This window comes from Periplaneta americana, chromosome 13 (assembly GCF_040183065.1).
Source record: "Periplaneta americana isolate PAMFEO1 chromosome 13, P.americana_PAMFEO1_priV1, whole genome shotgun sequence".
NCBI classification, from domain to species: Eukaryota; Metazoa; Arthropoda; class Insecta; order Blattodea; family Blattidae; genus Periplaneta; species Periplaneta americana.
The window spans coordinates 111,721,044-111,744,008 of NC_091129.1; the positions used below are offsets into that span (position 1 = coordinate 111,721,044).

Below are 22,965 nucleotides of genomic sequence, written 5' to 3' on the forward strand. Positions count from 1 at the left end.
AATATGCTTAGTACGCTAGCTCATTAATGTGATTGTGTTCTTGCAGTGCAGTATTTTAAATTTGTGATTTGTTCGAGTGTCTAAGAGTTATATTTATTTTTAATTATTAAGTTTTTAATTTCCCAATTAAGTGATATTGTGAAAAATATGGCAGAACAAATTTCTGGAGAGGTTTGTGTTGAAAATGACTGTGTAATAGAAGGTTTATTAAAAGTGCCTTTTAACCGTCGTACATACAACGAGAAAGTTGAAATTGTGAAAATGGAAAGACCAACTCCTGAGTTAAATTTGTCCATGGACGTAAAAGAAAAACAGCGTGAGTACACACGCCATTTCACTTCAACATCATATGGTAAGTGGAATTGGTTGTGTGGTAGTTCTAAACTGTCTAAACTATTTTGCTGGCCATGTTTGTTATTTAGCCGCGAAACTAATGTGTGGTCAAAAGAGGGGTTTTCTAATATGAACTCCCTTCGAACGGCAGTCCTAAAACACGACAAATCAAACGCTCATATTTATAGTAGCATGAACTTTGCAAACTTTGGGAAGACAAGAATTGATTTACAGCTAGATAAGCAAAAAGTTCTACACATCAACCAACACAATGCTCTTGTGAAAAAAAATCGGGAGATTTTACTGCGTCTTATTAACGCAGTCTGCTTTCTAGGAAAACAAGAATTGGCTTTTTGGGGTCATAATGAGAGTGTGGAATCAGACAATAGAGGAAATTATATTGAATATTTAAGTTCCTTAAGTGAATTTGACCATTTACTGGCCAATCATCTTGAGAGTTCAACAGTATTCCGTGGTACTTCTCCCGCAATTCAGAATGACTTAATATTTGCTATAAGTGGGGTTATGATAAAGAACGTAAAACCTTTTGTGGCCATTGTTGTTGATGAAACAAGTTACTGCTCTAATCAGAGTCAATTGTCCACTGTTTTAAGATACGTCGACAGTACTGCCAATGTTCAAGAACGGTTTATAGGATTCACAAATGTCAGTTCGGACAAAACTGCTGCTGCTTTGTTTCAGCATGTGGAAGGTGTTATAGCAGAATACAATGTCGGCAATAAGTTAATTGCACAGACATACGATGGTGCTTCAGTTATGGCGGGAAAACAAAAGTTCAAGAAAAGTATCCTCAAGCACTATTTGTCCATTGTTACAGCCATGTTCTCAATTTAGTTTTGCAACAAACTACTTCATCCATTCCAGAATGCCGCATTTTTTTCAAAACACTGTCGGGTTTAGCTGCATTTTTCTCATCATCTCCTAAAAGATCAGAAACCTCAAGGAATTTATGAACAAGAAACTCCCAAAAGTAGCACCAACTAGATTGAATTTTACATCTCGGCTTGTAAATACAGTAAAGGAATACAGAGAACAACTGACTGCTTTCTTTGAAAATATAATTTGTAATGACTCTGAAGAAAACTGGGATGATGCTGTAAATGTGCAGGCTCAAGGATATTTGAATTTTTTCACACAGTTTCAGAATATATTTCTTCTTGAAGTCTATGCTAGAGTGTTCACACATACAGATGTGCTCTAAAATATTCTTCAGACAAAAAGTCTAGACATAGCATATTGCTTGCAAGAGGTATCAAAGTTAAAACATACTATATCCGAGTTCAGACGTAGTGGGTTTCCGTCCGTATGGAGTAATATGGAAAATGAAAATTCTTCAGACAATACAATGGAACCACCATTAAAGCGAAGAAAAGGAGATGATAAATTGAAATACAGGCAGCTGTACTACAGCATACTAGATCGTATGCACATGGAAATTACTGACAGATTTTCTGATTATGGAAAGCTTCAGTTCACACATCTTCTAGATTCTCAAAAATTTTCTGCTTATAGAGAAAACTTCCTGAATGAGGCACTAAACAAATTATTTCAGTCCTATAACAGTCACTTTGATCAAGTATGTTTGAAAAATGAATTAAGTGTAATATATTCAGCAGAAGTCTTTGATTTTTCGAACAAACCTATCCATGAAATATTATCTGCCATATATGAAAACCAGCTGAACCAAGTTATTCCTGAAGTCCTTAAATTGGGAACATTAATTGTGACAATACCAGCTACGTCAGCATCGGTAGAAAGAACATTTTCTGCGTTGAAGAGAATAAAATCCTACTGTAGATCAACTCATACACAAGAACGTTTATCCGGCTTGGCACTGATGTCAATTGAAAAGTCATTTCTACAGAAACTTCGCAAGCGGCCCAACTGTAATTTCAATGACGAAGTCATCAAAGTATTTTCGTCCCAATCAAGACGTCTGGAATTCACATATAAATAGGTAAGGAATTTTATTATAGGGTTTTAAAAATATGTTTTGTGTAATAATAGGGTCAGTGGTAGCCCAGACCCTTAAACCAGTATACGCCACTGGTCTACTGAAGTACTGAATCGAATTGAATATAAAGCGGGAAGACGCAAACGACAATGGTAAATGGTATCCAACAAGCAGTGAAATTAAATATCGTTGGTCGTTTCTATATAAATCACTCAACTCTTTGAATTAAAATTATATGTTATAAATGACTGCCTCCGTGGTCTGTTGGTCAGCATGCTGGCTTCCAGATCAGGAGGTCCCGGGTTCGATTGAATTTTTCTTGAAGAAGAGGAATTCCCTGGGTGTCTAGAGTCTGGAAATTTGTATGAATGTGAGTGTGATTGTGAGTGTGCCGGGTTAATATTAATTAACCAATCATCACAAATATAAAAATACATCAGGACTGTCGCTGGGCAGTAACCTGAACACACGTTTCAGCGTCACATTGTTGACAAGCAACTCCATCTGTTAGCACAATCAAAAACGAAAAAAAAAAGAAATGTTATAACAACCCATTATTGACAAACCAAATATTAAGCATATGATAGAGTTTTCAGTGTTAAATCACTTTTATGTGCTTTTAATAAAAATTAAGAAACTTATTTCATATCTAAAAAATAAAAATATTTAAAATGTATATGCAAAGGTGTGAAAATCCCTACATTTTGTGTCATTCTGTCAAAAAAATCCCTCAATACCTTTTCGACCAAAAAATCCTTACTCCGAGGGATAAATCACTCAACCTGGCAACACTGATTACGATCCACTTCCACTAGTGGCACTCGACACGGCTTCTAGCAGAGATGGCAATATATGATAACGAAATGTTACTAAACTTGAGGAATGTTACTACAAGTGTGTAGTATTATGTAACAGGTTAGATTAGGTGCGTATTATGTGACAGGTTAGGTTAGCTTTGGTTAGGTGTGTAGTAGTATTATTACTACGCTGGCAACACTGAAACCCCCTTCATTTTTCTCCCCAAAAACGTCACATTCACGAAATATGGCTATGTTTTTCATTCACGCACATCGATTTTATTATATAAATACAGTGAAACCTGTCTAAAGCGGCCATGTGAAGTTACCTTATAAAATGGCCGTTTTTATCAGGTGGCCGCTTGATTAAGGTTGCGGTTCTTTTATGAATCAGCATGAAAATACTGAATTTCACTGAATTTTTAGGACTGTGCGCGTACAAAAATTCATGCATATTAATGTTAACCTCTTCCATTTTTGCAATTATCCTTTTCAAAACTAGCTAGCGGTACCTCAGTTTAAATGACTGGATAATACCTTGATCAAGGGGCTGGAGGTGTGATGTCGTATTTGGGGGAAGAAACGCCAATTTCAAGGTCACATTGCGATTTTGTCGTTTAATCTTGGAATTGAAATCGCATAGTTAATTCTCAAATAATGATGATGTCATCCAAGCTTTATTGTTGGCAGTCCACTTCACCTCCAATAAGCCCATGTCAACATTTTTCAAACATCTCGGTTTCAATGATTTCCCTATCATGAAGAGTGGTTCTTTTTCTCCTGCAGCATTAAAACAAATGAGCAGGGTTATTCTGTCTTTTGCCAACTTCCTCCCTTTACACTCGTTTTTCTTACAACTTAAGTTTTGTTAGGGAAGGCCCTGAAAATAAACCTGTTTCGTCAACATTGTAAATGTCTCTGAGTTCATATTCCGCAAGAATTGAAGGCAGTCTATTTTTTTCATTCTTCAATAACATTGGTTGCAATGTCATCTCCTTCACAGACACAGAACGAAATGTAATGTTATGCCGTTTTCTAAAGCACTCTAACCACGCATTACTAGCAACAAAATTTCTTACATTGAGTTCTTTCGCAATTTCAATACCTTTCTCTTGAATCATAAGCCCACTTACAGGCAATTTCTTCGTCCTCCCACACTTGAACCATTCGTAAACGATCTCATTCACATCACTGAACACAGATTCTGTCTTCCTCCCATTCTTTTAATATTTCATCTTTATTCTTAATTATACCGCTTATTTGTGTCCTTCCACATTTGAATATTTCTGCAATTTTTCTCGCAGATGTTTCCTTCTCACTTTCTTCAATCATTTTTCGTCTCACCTCTAAACTTAACACCATTCTAAATTTATTGTTAAACATGATTTCTCTCTCAAACTAACTTCACAGTTCCTCTGAATCAAGTGAATGAAAAGAAGAAAAATTCGTAAAAGCTGGCCATATAGAGAAAGACAGAAAGAGGAGAACAAAAAATCGAATGGTCAACTACCTAAAACATACTGTGACATTTTCGATAGAAAAAGTCCGTGTTTCAATCCTTAGAAAACGAGTAAGAATTTATAGCTGTGCAGGGTCTGAGTGGGAAGTGACAAAAGACTCATAAAACAGTAACCAACTAACCCTAAGATATGGAGGGTGTACTGTTGTACACTTAGCTATTGCTTCTGTCCTCTAACCATTGAAAAAATAGGTCAGACAGTATCCGTGAAAAGATTTTTTGTTGGACAGTGACCGTTATAGTCAGGTTCCAATCCAAATAGACCCCGGCCACTGGCCGGCGCATGAGGTGGCTGCTAAATAAAGAGAATTTGTATTGAACTTATGGAAAATCTAATTGGTTCCAGAGAAAATTGGCCTTTTGGCCAGGTGGCCGTTTAAATAAAGTGACCGCAAAGGCAGGTTTCACTGTACATTCATCCGTCTGTTTCCGTGAAGTGCAGACGTGTTCATCATCATCAAGTATCATCCATTATTCACCAAAGTGATTACTTTGTTAGTCACCTCAGGGTGCGGTACTTCGGTACTACGAACACAATAGAATTGAATTTGAAGTAACTTCATTACGAAAACGAATGTAAAACGCGGAAATACATTCAACGTTTCGACAAGGTTACTACTTGAAAATGAATTTTTTCAACGACATGCTACGACGCAAAGGCTCGACCGGATTGGTTAGCAGTAGCGTCAGTAAATAAAACGAAGTGAAGTGAAGTGAAGTATTATATAAATAAGATGTATTTGGCGCGAGTTGAGTGGACATATAGCTCTCCCAGTAATTATATCTAATTTCCAGTACTCCATATTACAAATATAAGGCATTTCCAAGGTATTTTAGCAATGTCATATAATGTCAGGTACGTAAGTAATAAGTGGTATAGCACACAAGTTTAACTTTCGCATATGCTGGTCAATGAAGCTTTTGTTTCGACACAATGTAAGACATTCAATTCTATACACATGCAATTAGTATTGATAAGAAACATGTAATTTAAAAATTCCTCACTCAAATTAGCAGCTCCTCCGGATCATCTCCATCTAAACCTTCTAACGCTGGAATATAATGCTGTGACTGTGAGGTCCCCAGAGTAGAGTAAGTTATTCCTATCCTGTCCACTTTCATTTTTGTATGTAGTCTGGGTACCTGTTTTCTCCAAAACTTCTGGTGGTACCTGATAATTCTTGCAACACTTATTCACACGACCCAGACCTCTCCGTATTGTCGGAATTGCATTCATTAATTCGGTCCCCATCCGTTTTCATAGACTTCACGACATTCATCATACTAAATATTCTCTCCATTTGTGAATTAGACCAAGAAAACCAAATCTTGGAAAGAATTTATATCAGATGTGTACCTGTAACTGGCTACTTCACTCCAGAACACAATTGTGTTTGTCTTTAAGTTGCACTTCACATAGCCACTCTTTACGAAATAGTTGCTGATATTGAGGCCCTATATTTCAATTGTTTACTGATAAATAGCACAGAGAAAGGTTTAACGATATTGTACCAGTATATTTATAAAACGAGTAATAGTTAACACTGTCATGGTACACATCTTACACAAATAATACTCTTTAAGCAATTTATTTAATCTGTCTGTAATCTCTACATATTATATTACAGTCTTTGTTGATCATATGAAGTATAGTTGACGCCATCGATTTAGGCAGATGGATTTTTTTAATCAGAACTCCAGAGCGAGTTACTCTTAGCTGCAAGGTCGGTTGTTATCTTCATCGCAAGCAAACTGCAGCTGGGATGGGTGAGACATAAGAGTAAACATACTCGTACATTCCTGATTATCCTAGTGGACTCGGATGGACAGTCATCTCCAAAAACAATGCACATATAACCACTTTTATACAACTGCAGTAATCTATACAGTATGTGTGCATGCGTATGAAAAGAGAAGTCCCTGGCACACTGTTTTCTTGATAATTCCAGTTGCCGCTGCATAATCTTTTCCTCATTACTATAAAGTATAAGGACAATCTACATATATATAAAAAAACTATTCTATAATCAACGGACTGACTAATCATCTTAAATCTCCTTAAACCCTGTGTGTAGGTTTCTGTTAATCCTCAGTCAAAAGATAAGACTGAGTTTTACGAAACACGAACATTAGGGGATGTAAAATAGGAGGTAATAATGATCAAAATATACTGGTTTATTTTTTTGAATCAGCGGCCATTCAGCCCTTAAATTTAAAACAAAGGCTCCTTTATAAAATTGAATTAGACTGTTCACCTCTCTCTCAGAATTGTTTCTAAAATGTATAACAAATGTAAAAAAAATTCAACTTCATGTAATACATTCAGATAACTTTTGAGGATTTTTTATCCCCCAAAGAGCACAAATAAATAAATCATTTATATCCATGTGAAGTGTTATGTATCATTTAATCAGCTGTTTTCTTGAATTTATTGGAAAGCATTCTCAATTCCACTATTCTCTGATAGGCAAGATCGTACAATAATTCGTGTCTTGTGTTAATGTGCATTATCTGGTGGCATATGTGGATCCATTTTAATATACAAATTAATTTCCTTTAGATTATTCCTTTCCCTCCGAAAATCATGATCTCCATTAATTTCAAGAAGACAACTTCCAGCTTTTTAATGTGTTCGGTAACCCACTAAATTTGGCCTACCTGATGTACCCAGAATCTTGGTAATTTTAAGGGACATTGTTTTTATTTTTAACGTTGTAGTATGTGACCTAATCTAGTTATGTAATATTCACTGGCCCTAGTTTATAATTGACTAGAATGGGCAAATACCCAGAACAAGGGAGCAAGAGAAAGTATTTTAAGGTAGGATGTGAAATAATTGTTAAATACATGCTCAATAAAAATGAATATTTATAAATAATGTAATAAAAACAGCTTTCTGTTTGGTGAGTTGGCACTATTATTGTTTCATTTTTTTGTTTGGTAATAGAAGAGATAAAGTTAAAGAAAGAGGTTAGGATGCCAACATTTGCTCTGTCCAGTTTTCCAGTGACCTAAACCAACCTACATACAGGCCTAAGCACAAGAGGACAGTACTCTGGTTACAAGTACAGTAATCAGCTGACATTTGATGATGGCATGCAACCTAAGGTGTTAAACACGTGTGCACACACATCTTGAAATGATACACACATTTTTCGTAACTAATGGAAAATAGTAGAATAACTCTTCTCGGGTTCTCAGCCAGGTGAGTTGGAAATTAGCTTCCAAGCTTTCGACGGCTAGCTCTGCCATCTTCTTCAGGGACGAAGAACCCGAGAAGAGTTATTCTACATCAAACGCCGGGAAAGCCTCAAGTCATATAATGGAAAATAGTATTCTCTTTATTCAGTATGTTTTCTATCAATACAGTAACGCAGCTCATCTAAAATAGATTGACTGTTGTCTTATTAATATTTGTTAACTATATTAATAATTTGTGTACAATAGATTCAACTCCAGAAATTAAAGTGTTCCAGTGGAGATAGCGAAAACCTGAATACATATTTTCGTAACAGGAACAATATCACATTTACATAAAACTTGATAAATTACATTTGTGCATCAGAATAAAAGTGCATTTTCTGAGTACATTTCAAATGGTTAACCTACTGGACGGATTTGACTCGTATTTTATGTTTATTAATTATACAGTGCATTCGCTTCCCCCTGTGGCCGGGCGATGAACAGCAAACATGGGAAGCAGTAATAATATAGCCTACCAACGTGCTGCCACCCATGCTTAAGAATCACTCAACAGCTGTCCATCATTTTGCAGTCAGCTGACCGAATTGCGTTGTTTCAACAATCAGTTTGCTTTACTGAAGCGCTTAAAAAAACGCCTCAAGGCCACGCGTGGTGGTTTCCGTGAGCAGTCAGTTTACGCTTGTCAGTGTCAAGAATGCATCAATGGAGATGGACACCACTTTCAGCATCTTTTGTAACAAGGTTAGTACTGAAGTGATAACAATAAATGAGTAGGATAAGCTTGAGGATTGATACACGTCGTTAACTGATGCTCCGCACTTGCTGGCCGACCGCAGGGGGAAGTGAACGCACTGTACAAAGTGAACTGTAAGTAATGTCATTAATTTCAGGGAGTTATTCTTTGAGATATTTCAAACAAGAAAGTTTAATGCAATTTTGCTCGTTTCTGTTTTTCGAGATAAAAATTGTTTTATGTGAAACATTTCATAACATGTTTTGTGAAAGTCATTGATTTAATTTTCAATATACTGTAAATTTAAGAGAGCAATGTATTATGATAAATGCTTGAAAGAATTTTAGTTTTGTCCTTCAAAGTGCAGAAATTTGATCCGAGCAAATGTAACATTGTAAAATTCCTTTGCAGAACGAAAGTTACATTCATTCTGATCAGACATTAGTTACAGTTTGCTCTGTATATGAAAGGAGATTTGCAGAATTTTTATTCCATTAGAAATGGTCTATTTTGGCCATCAGCAAAGAAATCAAAACATACATAGTTTAGAAGAAATTCATTCGAGCCTTTTTTCATTTATTTTCCACATTGAACAATTTTGTCATCATGAATGATTATTGCAGATGCACCGAAATGGACTATTTCACTTTGCATCCCAATTTTCCCCATGACACTCTATTTAAGAGATTTTGAACTGAGCAGATGGCTTAGGTCCATCCATTGAGAAAGCTTGTTGTCATAGGTGCAGATAGAGAGCATTCCTTTTTCCTGTCTTGTTTTTATTATTTCTTCCCATTTTTTCCTTTAGATTCTGTGATTGTTTCTTAACATTGCTTTTCGAATTTTGTCTTGAGTCTTTTCACCAATATAAATTATAAATTCTTTACTTATTCTGTTGATGTAGTTCTGTTGTAATATTTAGGTTTTTCTACTACTCGTCCTACAATTCTTAGGCAAAAATGCACAGTTATGATTTGACAGGCTTTTTCGTCTAAAATGTGCAAGACATTCGCATAGCACTTTCCATCACACTATGAGACAATTCATAGAACACGAAAGCACTGATAATTGAAAGTGTGTGTGCCTAAATTCTCCAAAACATAGAAGTAGTGTATTATGTAGTTTTTAATGTGTAATTCAACAGTTAACTTCTTGCCCTGAGCTAATCATACATTGCAACCTATTCACTTACTGTGTACACTCTCAGACTTCTTACTTTATCCATCAGAGGCATCTATAATCTTATGAGACTTCTCCCAGAGACATCGTATGAAAACAGGGAACTTGGTGAAGCAAGAAACAGTTGGCCGTAAATTTGCCTTCTATTCTTTTAATCAGAGACAAGATTCTTTTACATGCTACAGATCCACAACAAAGGATGATCCCACCCACTCTTGAGGATTTACATTGCACCTTAAAATTAGTCAGCCTTATCAGCCCTTGAGTCTACAAATTTCGGAAGAACAGTAAGTATACAGAATAGTAACCATTAGCTACCATGAGAAGGGTGAGGAACTAGGTATATGGCACTTGAGAAGAAATTATTATTATTATTATTAATCTTGGAGAATTTTCGTAGCTGAATAATGTTGCGTCATAAAGCCAAACAAGTTTCTCCAATCTCTATGCCAAGTAGTTTTAGATTCCCCCCCCCCCCAATATTTTCTCGAATACCTGCACCCTCAAATAAGATGTGCACTCCACTTTCGAAAGGAGGGAGGAAAAAACAATACAAAAATAAAACTTTCAACAAATGTATTCACGACAAATTAAACACAAATACAGTTCAGTTAACAATCTATACTAATAATAAATCTGTAGCCAAAATTTTTCTGGTAATTTTCGATTTTCCAAAAATAATTGGTGTTAACATGTATAATTAATCATCCTGAAACCGAAAATCGCTTTTTTTTAATTTTTGTTTGTATGTCTGTCTGTCTGGATGTTTGTTACCTTTTCACGCGATAATGGCTGAACCGATTTATATGAAAATTAGAATATAAATTAAGTTTGTTGTAACTTAGATTTTATTCTATATGGCATTCAAAATACTTTATTTAAAAGGGAGGTTATAAGGGCGCTTGAATTAAATAAATCGAAATATCTCCCTTATTATTAATTTTTGTGAAAAATATTGCATAACAATAGTTTCTTTAAAAATGATTTCGGACAAGTTTTATTCTATACAGAATTTTGATAAGACTAATATTTAATGAGATAAATGAGTTTTAAAATTAAGATGATAACGCCATCTAAGTCGCTGTAATGAAATAAAAAAAATGACTTTGGCTATAAGGGGCCTTGGACAACAACAATCGAAAGCTATTAAACATAGCCTACAGAGAATGTTTCTGTGTTTGTATGAAGTAGAGTAATATCGGAAGCTAAATTAACCGATTTGTATAATTAATTATTACTTCACCATTGGAAAGTGTAGTTTCTCAAGATGGACATAATGCTATAATGTTATTACAATAACTTCTGAGTGACTCCAGGACAGATAAGATTAAAATAGCTTCTTATGCATAGAAAACTTGATAGGCTATTCTGTATAATTCATTTCCTGTATTTCTTAAAATAATGTTTATGAACACATTCATTTTCATATCAGAGAATTAACGATTGTTGTTAACATTTATAATTATTATTCATCCTGAGACCGAAAATAGCTTTTTTGAAATTTTTGATTGTATGTCTCTCTGTCTGTCTGTCTGGATGTTTGTTACATTTTCACGCGATAATGGCTGAACGGATTTCGATGAAAATTGGAATATAAATTAAGTTCGTTGTAAGTTAGATTTAGACTATATGGCATTCAAAATACTTTATTCAAAAGGGAGATTATAAGGGGGCCTGAATTAAATAAACCATAATATCTCCCTTATTATTAATTTTTGAGAAAAATGTTGCATAACAAAAGTTTCTTTAAAATAATGATTTCTGATATGTTTCATTCCAAGCAAAATTTTGATGGGATCAAATTGCACCAAAAACGGATGTTCTCTGAACCAAGTGACCATATTTTAATTATTTGCATGTAATAACAATTAAGAAATATGTTAAAGGAATTATCATTGCACTAAATGAGTGGTCTCTGGACCAAAATGATTGCATTTTAATTATTTACATACAATTTAAATTAAGTGACATATTAAACGATTTATCCTTCTATCAAACACGAATGTTTCCTGGACCAGATATTCTATTTTAATTATGTAATTACTTTATATTTATTTCTAACAAGTGCAGCGGAGCGCACGGGTACGGCTAGTAATTAAATAAATTTTATCCTGGAACAAGATACATTTCAAACCCATCCTATGTGCACACACACTGCATGCATGTCAGTTGTCTTGAAGCTGTTCGCACGATATTCCACAACATCAATAGCATAAGTCACTATTTCCATGTTCCTTTGCATCTTTGATAATTTTAAGTTTTTTGCTGCAAGTAAAACGTTGTAATCTCATACCTTTAGTGGTACTCATTTTCAGAAATGGAAATACAAGACCCACAAACTACACACTTATCATACTTGAACTTGATTCTGACACATGTACTGCTAATCCAAATGCTATTTAACAATGTTAACAATCGAAATGTCTATACAGAAAAATAATGGCATGTGCTACCACCTTAGGATCTATTAATTTCGGAAAATTCGTTCTGGCACCAGGAATCGAACCCGGGACCTCTCAGCTCTGCGCTATACTGGGACATGATGCACAGTGCCGGCCGAACTTTTCTCCTTTGTATCAATAGTATACTACCTGCATTTTTAAGACATTCAAGTCATGTATGCAGGAGCACATATTTAAATGACTATGACCATTTTCGACAACAGTTTATGAATACTGTTAACATTGATATATACATAGGCCTATATTCATATATGAGGCCTTGCCGCCCTCATTGAATAATCAGTGACTATAAGTAGCCAAAGGCTACTGTAAATATCTATTAATTTGAGAAAAAATCTTGGATTGTGTCCCGGTATAGCTCAGATGGAAAGAGTGCTCAGCCGGCAGAGCTGAGAGGTCCCGGGTTTGATTCCCGGTGCCAGAATGAACTTTTCTTCAATTAGGCCTCACCGTCCTCATTGAATAATCAGTGACTATAAGTAGCCATAATGTAAATATCTATTAATAATTAATAGATATTTACATTATGGCTACTTATAGTCACGGATTATTCAATGAGGACGGTGAGGCCTCATATATGAATATATATATACCACCGTAGGAGATGCGCAGGAAAAAATTTGGGCAGTGTTAACCAGCTTCATTTCATATAAGCACCTAATATTTTTTATTTGTATGTTTCGGAAGAAAAAGAAAAAGTGCACAGGGTATTCGAGAAAATATGGTACCTTAATTGTGATCCTTTTTCCTTAGGCATCTACTGTAGGTCCTTTATGATTGTCCTTGTAGTGTGTGTCCTTTTCTAATTCCCTGTTCATGAGAGGTTCACTATTCTGTATAGCTAGTCTTTTCAAATACTCTTTCATTTTGTATCCCTCTCCCAGGATCCTTATTTTTTATACGTAATGTATCTAAAATTGATTTTCTGGAAGTAAGTGTACTTTTAATATACTATGCAGGATATCACTAAATCACTGAATTTTCCGAATGTATTAGTTTTTCTTTTCTCTCAGCCCAAAAATATGAAGGATATAGTGATGGACACGTAATGTTTATATTAGAGTGCATTTCCATTCATATTTCTTCAATTGATCGAAATATATACGAAACATAGTATTCACCAATTTTTTCCTATCGTATATAGGCCAAGATTATACTGAATAGAGCTGAAATTTTCATATAGCCTACTGTAGATGGATGTCAAGTAGTGTATATCTTGATTTGTGAACCATGTCTTAGAATAACCATTGTGTGGTCATATATTGCAACATTGGATTCAACAACGAGGTTAATAAATACTATAAATATAAAGTTCATACGAACACAAAGCATGATATTCAAGTAGGTACTTAAGAAACCATCAATGTGACGGCAGAAGCATGAGCTATCATTTTCTCTTACTGTTGAAACTAGGTTGCAATTATGAATACAGAATGGAAATCTGTAATAGGCTACATGCACAGAGGTGATTCAAGTAAACTGTACAGCATTTATCTATGCAAATATTCCAACCAGGTGGAAGATGAAATGCACTTTGTGTGTTAAAATGAAGGCACATTTATTAACCTATGGCATTTTTGGTGAAATGACAGAGCACCATTCCAACATTTATTGTCAACACATCACAGCACATACACGCATAGATTACAATCAGGCGCCTATTTTCACGAATACTTTGGGTCTAGAAAATACTTTGATACCCTCTTCGATTTTGTTCAGTTGCTTCTCTAGTTCCATTTTTCTGTGACGCATTCTCAGTGTATCTGTTCTCACTGGCATCATGTTCAACTCCTGAATCAAGTCCGCATAACCTGAAAAGTAGAAAATTCGGTTTATTATTAGTGTGTTTTATAGTAGAGCAAGTCAAATGTAGTTTATGGATGACAGGAAATAAGCCTACATCTAATACATCATTTTATTTATTTATTTTCTGCCATTTTCTTTGCCAATAACCAACAAAAGCCTTTCCTCGCGTAAAAGTCACATGGACAAGATAGTTTACAAGAATTTATGGAGACAGAAGATTACTCTTCGTATCATTTGGCGTCGGCCTGGGTGGCGCAGCCAGTATAGTGTTGGTCTTCTGTGCCCGAGGTTGCAAGTTCGATGGCATATAAATGTGATAGGCTCATCTCAGTAGATTTACTGACATGTAAAGAACTGCTGCAGGACAAAATTCTGGCACACCGGCAATGCTGATTATAACCTCGCATTGTTAAATAAAACATAATTAAATTAAATATCATTTGGCTGTTGGGACTTGGGTTCGATTCACAATATCTGTGAGAGATGATCAAGAAAACTGTGCACTGTGAACTAGTACTTCAGATTCTTTTTTTTTTTTTTATTAACATTCATAGAAAAGAATTTAACTCTATTTAGTCCTGTCCCCCTCTGCATAAAACTCATTTCTCTACTTTCCATCTCCTTTCGCGTTTTTCATGGTGTTGTCTGTTAAATCTATTATGAATAGCTATTTTGGGTAGTTCATTATCATTCTTCCTGTAAATACATAATCTAAATGTGTGAATCCTAAAAGGAGTCCTACGAAGCAGTTCAATATTTGCACTTTTTCATCCGTAGGTATCAAAAATATATTCTGAATAAACAATTTTCTACATAAAAATGTAAAAAATTCCTCTTTTTTTTTCCTGCCCTAATAGAACATACTTTTTTTTTCTGTTTTTCCTTGTAAAATTCTCAGTCTTCCCAACAGGTGGTGAATCCAGGAGTGTGACAAATGGCTTGAAACTCCAATTAATCTAAAAATCTCTTGCGAACAACTAGGGTTCGATTCTCAAGAAAAATAAAATATGATGCTGTTAAAAGACATACATACAAGGCAATGATCTAGGAATCTGTATCCCATGAATGAGTGCCTAAAATTGATCGCTTTCATCCTTATACAAGGTAAATTGAGTAATCAATATTTTTAATGGAAACCTAATATTAAACTCAATCACTGCCATAATAATTCATGTGTTTCCTTCGCTTTTTTTCCCCCTTTCATAATTATCCATGTTCTTTAAGGGTGTCGCCAGAATGAGACAAGTGGCATTGACCAACTCATATACAGTAGAACCTCTATTATCCGTGGTAATGCAGGGGTTGGACTGAACGATTAATCGAAAAAATCGGATAATCCGCAACAAAAATATTTTCGTACATGAAGTGATTAATACTTGCAGTATCGTAATTTCCTCCGTAGGCTTGTGTTTAACACACTAGGTAGTGGATCAGAAGTTCACTGAATTTAAGTTCGGTTGTCAAGGACGTGTTTTTAAGGGGCAAGGAAACTCCTTGTAATGGCTTTAATGGAAAGATAGGAGTAGCAAAGCTCTCATGTTATAGATTTACATACTCTGTACACTTTATTATCCTTGATTTTTATTAAATCGCTCACAGTTGTAACATCAGTCTCGTATTCTGATGCGAGATGTGCCACAGTTTCTCTTTCCCCAAATCACTCAATTATATGCATTTTTCGATACTTATCACAAAAGTTTTCTTTTAACACTCATGGAATACATTTGATATAGACGTTGTACAGTACAGCAACTCGAACAGTAGACCAAACTGAAGTGTAACGGCTTGTAATAACACGAAAAAAAGGTACTAATATAACGTACAGTAGCACTTCATATGTTTCTGTAGTAAAAAAAAAAAAGAGTGAGCGAAAGACAGTCGGATAATCCGTCAATCGGTTAATAGAGTGCCGGATAATCGGGGTTCTACTGGTAACTCCAATCAGTCCCGAAACTCCTTGCAAGGATGCAAAAAAAAAATAAAAATACATAATAGATTTCTTTCCACTTTTTGCTTTCTGAATTTTAAATCTTGAATACATGCCATAATCCATACTGAAGTAGCAACATCGAGAACATGATCCAACATCTGTTGACCTTAACAACAAAACACTGCATTAGAAGTGGGGAGAATAGCTTCGATTTAATGTAAAGCTGGTGGAGAAAAGTAAAACATGCAAACAAAAGGTAGTAGGGTGCTTCTCTTTCAAACCCACATTTCTGGCTAACCTTGCTGTAAAACACTGAATACCAAGTGCTTCTGAGATTGACTTACTTTTCCTTAGCATTTTGAGTGTTTCCCTTCTCTCTGAATCTGGCAGTGGGACGTGTCCTGAGGGACAAGATGAGTCAGGTGTGTCAAGTACTCGCTGTTCTGCTTCTTTCTGCCACTCCTCTTGACGTTCTCGCAGATACCTGTCACAAATGTAACATAAGTAAACTGTACATGCATACTATTACAAGTATGGGCCATTCGTTATCTTGTGAAACCAAATACATGAGTGTGTCATAGCTTATAATAAGAACCTTATGGCGAGTGGAGGGGTAAGGGAGTTAGCTAGCTACAAGTGGAAGTATAGTGAAGGAGGGAAGTTTCCCAGTCAACTTTCTTCTTTTCTTCACACGCAAGTAGGTTTCACGAGATAACGAATAGCCTGTAACAACTATGTACATTCCATCTAATGTCCTGATACTATTATCACTGTGAAAGGAACTACTTGGGCAACCAGTTGTTCTTGCTGGTCTAACACTCATCTTGTTTGCCACTGAAGTTGAGATTTGCAAGTTCAAAATCAATTAATTTTTAAGGGCAATAAAAATTCTTAGCATGTTTCCAAAGGATAGAAAAGCCGCAGATTATGTATTGTAGATTTACAACACATAAAAGTATTGTATCTCTGAATAGGAGAACCCCAGGCGAAATTACCGGCTGTTTTTTGCCTTGTGGACAGATTTCTCTTCAAGCCCTATGAGACAGCAGCAATCCCTGATGTTCGTATCAGGAAAACTTTCTAGGATCAGGTTCTATGATAGTTGCAAAGACAATTAACACTTCTATAAAGGTAACCACGTTACAGGGAGATCCACAAGATAGCAGGGGGTTGAGGGTCCTACTTTTCGAACAATCAGCATTAACAGCAGTAAGAGATGTCAGTCCTCCTCCCTGTCACCATCGCCTTTTTGAAGAAACATACAGTAAAACCCCGTTTTAACATTCCCATTTCTAAGGAATAATCTGTAACGTTACCGTTTTTAAGGAATCTGTTAAGTCCTAGTCAAATTACCATAAGAATAATGTAATTAATTCCCACTTTAAAGGAAACCAGTTTAAGAAAAAGCCCGCTTTTAAGGAATACTTTTCAAGTGTATTTTGTGATAATGAAGCCCAAAATATCAAATAGACTCAACTGCCATTATACAAGGAGCGCACTCAATTGAGTGACTTGGTGGCCGAGATTCCACAATTGTTATCATAACAGATAAATTCTGTAGGACCAAGAATTAATCTTTACGTAGATTCTTCGCCCAACAGTGCATATATATATATTATGGAATCCCGGCCACCAAGTCACTCAATTGAATGCGCTCCTTGTATAATGGCAGTTGACTCAATATATGTCAACATACAAGTCGAACTTGGAGTAAGGCCACAAAGGGAAAACACTAGAGAAGAGGGATTCGATCCGGTGCTGTGGACTGAACTTTGGCATAGCTCAATGGTTAGAGCGCTTGGTACGTAGAACCAAGGAACGAATTTTTCTCCTCTAATTACAATTGAATCAGTCGGAGCTAAAAGGAACTAAGTCTCTTTTCACAACCCTTCAGGAGAAGCAAAAAACATTCCACTAATAACACAAATATTATATTTTTATGTTCTGGAAGGCAAAAGAATATTTAAAAGTCTTAGTTCCTCCTTCCACCGTTCGATGCGCATGACATCCGTTGTTCAAATTGTTGCATAATCCAAAACTGCATATTTTGACTTAGTTCCTTTTAGCTCTGACCAATTCAATCGTTACCTATAAATGGCTAAAACTATTCTAGGTTAGGGATAACAGGTAGAAAAATAAAAAAATATCAGGAAACATTTAGTAGAAAAGTGGAATGCAAACAGCCTTCAAAGATTGAGGCAATTAAAGGAAATCAAAAGAAGAGCACCACTGTAAATTACCTATGTGAGATTTAGATTTAGATTTAGATTGCATTTGATTCATACAAATGTCATCAACCACTTGTGTGGTAAAGAAAGGAATCACCTTGGAATGACTCCTCGCTGATAGCTAGGAGGAGCTTTCAAAGGATCTGTTGCTTGTGTAGGTGACCTCTGCCTCGTTGTCAGAGACTTCGCATTCATCTTCACGTAATTGACCTTAGAGCTCTGCAATAAAATTAGTTATCAATTATACGGAGTTATATAGAGCAGCAAAGTTCCTTAAAAACCGCAAATTCTCACCTGAGGTTCGCAAACATCAGCACTGGATTCCTTGAGCTCGTCCAGCGTCAATTTTTGAATGTCTGGCTCATTGCTGTCATTGGATGTTGGTGTATCACCAGCTGCAGCTGTAGGACTTGGCACCCTGTCTGTCTGAAGCCCCATTTCACGAGTAGGAGGACCCCTTCCTGAAAGTCGCGTCTTGCTCTTAGGGAGCTGTCTGGATGAGGGATACTTGATCACTCCTTCGTTGAACACTTTGTCCCAGTTCTTGGGGTCAACTGTCTGACAACCCATACTTCTGCTTTCAGGAGATCTGTCACTGGGATTTGAAGACATCTCAGACATATCGAAAGACAACTCAGTGGAGGAAGGGCGATCTCTGGATTGGTGATGACGCATGCAATGTGACACATCAGTCCTCTTTGTAACATCACTGTCCATATCTTTATTTTCGTGGTTGTTTCGTTTTGATGCTGTGCTGTTACCTTTTGCATGCCCCTTTTGTTTCACGTGTCGAATTTGACTTGATTGGCCGTCCTCTAAAGTTCTGGATAGTGAATTCGATCGTCTTACTGCTCTAGTCCTGACAGCATCTCTGGCATTTGGTTCATTACTTTTTGGTTGCGAACCCTGTGAATGCAAAATATGCTTGAGTCAAACACTTTAAAAGGTTATTTTTAAAAGACACTCAAAATTCTATATTAAGTACATTGCTCCTTGAAAACAGAGCTCTTGAAATACAAAATAAACCTATTATACTCAAAAATAAATAATAATAGAATAATAATCATCATCATCATCATCATCACTGCATCATAATCATCAGTCATCAGCACCACAATCACAAATTAAATAAGACATAAACATCATCATTATTGTCATCCGCATCCTCTCTAATAATAATAATAATAATAATTATTATTATTATTATTATTATTATATCAAAATGGCTTAACCATGTCAATAGGATGGACCGTTCCTGACTCCCAAGACAAATTCTGCGATATATACCACATGGAAGACGATCTTTGGGACACCCCCTGAAAAGATGGACGGAGACCGTAACAGGCCACTAGGCCTAATACCTGCAAGGACGATGATGATGATTATTATATCATCTTCTACAATGTGCTTCAAATTCTCTGCAACCGTACTTAGTGAGGCCAATACAAGCAATTGTACTTTTAAGGATTGAGCTTGTTGGTCGACACTATACAATACAATTATTGGAATCCCTCTATTTTTGTACAGAGGAAGGGCCTGAAGGCCAACACTGCAGCCTCTACTGGTTTTGAAGTACGATTGGTTAGGTTTTTGTAGCTATCGTTACTCAGCTGTGTGGTGCAATTTACACATTCAGGCTGCACATCTTAAGGTTTTGGTGGAGTCCCACTAGAGTTCTCTTCCAACTTTCCCACTGAAAGTGTACTAAACCTCCAGATTGATGCTATCTGTACACCAGCCACACCTCTTATATCCCAAACACATCTTAAAACTCTTATTATGTATTCAATAGTGTAATGTCTTATATTCAGATATGGGAGAATAGCAGTGCTATATCCAAAGTTCTCATTCTTCAAAAAAAAAAGGCAATACGAATATAGACAGACTTTCTTTATAATGCACATTGCAGAGCTTTATTCATCAGAGAAAAACATTTAACTGTTGTAAATGTAAATTGTTTATTAGGTATTAAGAAAAACCTCAACATTTACATTAATAGATCTGAACTTCACAGTTACAGCAAGAGATATATTATCTTTCTGAACCAAATCAAAGAACTGTATTAACTTAGTTGCAGTTGCTATGTTCAATAAATTACCACAACAGGTACCATACTGCACATTTTGACACATTTAAAACTATCCTGCAATGTTGGCTAATAGAAGACGCATTTTATGGTATTAAGAAATTTTTCGACATTTCTGTAGATCTAAATGTTTTTCAGTAGTGTGTATTGTTAATGTTATTTTGCTTTCTATTTTATTTTTAACTAGCCTATATTTGTTCTATCTTTGAATTTTGTATTTCTTATCCCTATTGTTATAGTTACCGTATAGCTGTCTATAGCATCACTCTCAATGCTCATGGCATTAAATATAATACTACATCATGCCACACAATTTTAGGTGAAACACTATTGTAATGATAATGAATGATAAATAGACAGGTGTAAGAAATTACGTCTCCTCTCAGTCAACCTTACAGTCAGTATGGACAGATTTTTTTTTTTTGTATCTGCTGTGGAGATATGCCAATGCAGGCAAGTACAGGTGAGGTTTCGATATGAACTCATTAACAGTTTCCTTGTTAAATCAGTACTATTTCAGTAACATCATTACTATTATGTCACGAATTCTGTGAAGCTCGTCCTTATGTAACGTTTTTCTGTTCAACAGTTTACCAAAACTTACAGTAACGTGGGGAGGTACTTTTGCAGATACATTCTGAAATTTACTTCCTTTCAACCTCCCAGCAGCAGAATTAATATGTTCATCTTTGTTTCGCCAGAATTCTTGCATTTCTCGTAGCTGTCGCACATTTTCCTGGATGAAATTTCTCCTAATTTTAGGCTCTAAAATAAAATTGAAAAAATTTAATCAAAACATATTACGGTAATTTTTAAAGAAACGATGAAAAAGTATGATGTCATATCATTTAAATAATCCCCTCAACTAACCCACTAATCTTGTCACATATCTCGGCTATTCCCTCATTAAACCCATCTAACTCATTAAGAACGTATGTGACAAGGTTAGGGGTTAGTTGAGGTGATTATTTAAGTGATATGACATATTTTTCCATCGTATCTTTAAAATCATTTACATTACATTACTATGTGAACATAAAAAGATTGTAAAACAAAACTAAGGAAAATTGAATCTGTACTGAACAAGAATCCTTTCTTATAAAAATCATATCTAATCCTGAATTTCAAATAATCCTGTGAATATTTGCCAAAAGCTGACATGTCAGTTTTTATAGATTTTTTTTTTTACTTTTGTCATTCCTAATACGTGCTGAATAGTTCTGGCAAATAGCCACAGAATTAGGCCTAAGTCTAAATGTAATCATGCTAAATTTTAAAAGTATTATTTATTCATATAGTTCAGAATAAAACCAAAAACAATAATGTAATCCATGGTGGACTCTCTACTCTTACTATAGCCTGTTTAGATAAAAATCAGTTATAGTCGCAAAGAATGAAGTGAAAAGTGTGACCGAAGGTTTTCCAACGCATTGGCTCTCAATTAAGCTGTCTTTGGGAGAAGAGGAGTAGAATATTCTACTCCTCTTGCTTTGGGATTATATCAGAAAGATAATCATGACAAAAAATATTGTGTGTGTGGAGATCGTATTACTTCATTGCTTAAAACTCACTTGGATTTCCAAAAATTCCCTTCAGTGTACTCATCTTCTCATGCTTGCATGTAACCTGAAAATAACGAGACCTACATTAAAATGACATGACAGCTAACATAAGACATGTACTAATATTTTCAACCACAAAATTGAGTACACAATTTTTTCGTGCAAACTGTTTCAATATTTGCTTTACCAATATTAATTAATATTACACATCTTCAAAATATGCTGTAATTTCCAGCTGTCATACGTTTCAATCACACGCCAAAATTTTGAAACAAACATTTTTCTCCGGCGAAAAATCTGACTAACGCATTCCAATGTTCTGGGTGCTTTCATATTTCACGAATGAAATTGAATAAATGTTTGTCATAAAAGTATATGTTAGAAAAATTATATTTCTAAGGAATGAAGTGACTAAAAACTTTACAGCTCGTAATTACACCTGTCGCTTTTCATAAAGATAAAATGTAATTTTATTAATGAAAAGAAATTAATACAATTCTAAATTGTGTTGGCTAACATGCGGAATTATAAGTGCTGCCCTCTACGGCGCAAATATTCAAATAAATTTATAGAATTGGGCGATGTTGTACGTATATTGTAAAGAATAACTTGGCAAGAAATTATATTTAAAGATATCAGCATTTTAACACATTAAATTGCCTAACAGGTAACTTGCGGATACGAGAAATCTATATAACAATGTGAGCGTAATGTATTTTGCTTGGAACAAACATGAATATAGGTCAGCCTACCATCAATTTTAGATCCTTTGAACTGTTTTTAGTAGCTTTCACATGATTTTTCAGATTTCTGTCTACATATACTAGGTTGAAAAACTAATCGGCGATGTTAGTTGCATAGTTACAATTCCGATTATTGGAACAATAGACTTGCATATAACACATTATTATATGCATTAGCTTAGTATAAGCGATAAGCCTACAGTAGGTCGTGTATGTTAGATTTTGTTACGCCCATAATTATAATTACAACTTCTGATCGATAACAGAGTTTCAGTCATCACAGAATAATAATTGGCATATTACAAAGAAGTTGACTTCGAATTGTAAGTTCTTTAACGTGTATATATAATCGAAAATAATAGGTCATACATTTACTTTAGATTAACAAAAACTATTTTTATGACTATC

General features: G+C 35.2%; 2 protein-coding genes across 5 annotated transcripts in view; one reads left to right on the top strand and one right to left on the bottom strand.

Annotated features, from left to right (window-relative positions):
• Positions 1 to 7,942: 7,942 nt before the first annotated feature.
• On the bottom strand, positions 7,943 to 22,615 carry LOC138712268 (uncharacterized). Of its 2 annotated transcripts, none has more exons than XM_069843849.1 (7): positions 22,567 to 22,615; positions 21,824 to 21,878; positions 20,857 to 21,017; positions 18,461 to 19,072; positions 18,264 to 18,385; positions 16,283 to 16,422; positions 7,943 to 14,013 (listed from the first exon to the last, which is right to left on the bottom strand). In XM_069843849.1, the coding sequence occupies exons 1-7, from the start codon at positions 22,567 to 22,569 to the stop codon at positions 13,853 to 13,855; spliced, it is 1,254 nt and encodes a 417-aa protein (XP_069699950.1). In that variant the 5' UTR covers positions 22,570 to 22,615; the 3' UTR covers positions 7,943 to 13,852. The 2 variants fall into 2 exon arrangements, with proteins under 2 accessions (XP_069699950.1, XP_069699951.1); XM_069843850.1 differs by lacking the exon at positions 22,567 to 22,615 and adding an exon at positions 22,002 to 22,135.
• LOC138712270 (uncharacterized) overlaps positions 22,358 to 22,965 on the top strand; it is a 206,612-nt gene continuing 206,004 nt past the window's right edge. For all 3 annotated transcript variants that reach the window (XR_011335686.1, XR_011335687.1, XM_069843851.1), the window contains exon 1: positions 22,358 to 22,481. The gene's annotated coding sequence lies outside the window, so the exon portion shown is untranslated. The remainder of the gene's footprint in view (positions 22,482 to 22,965) is intronic.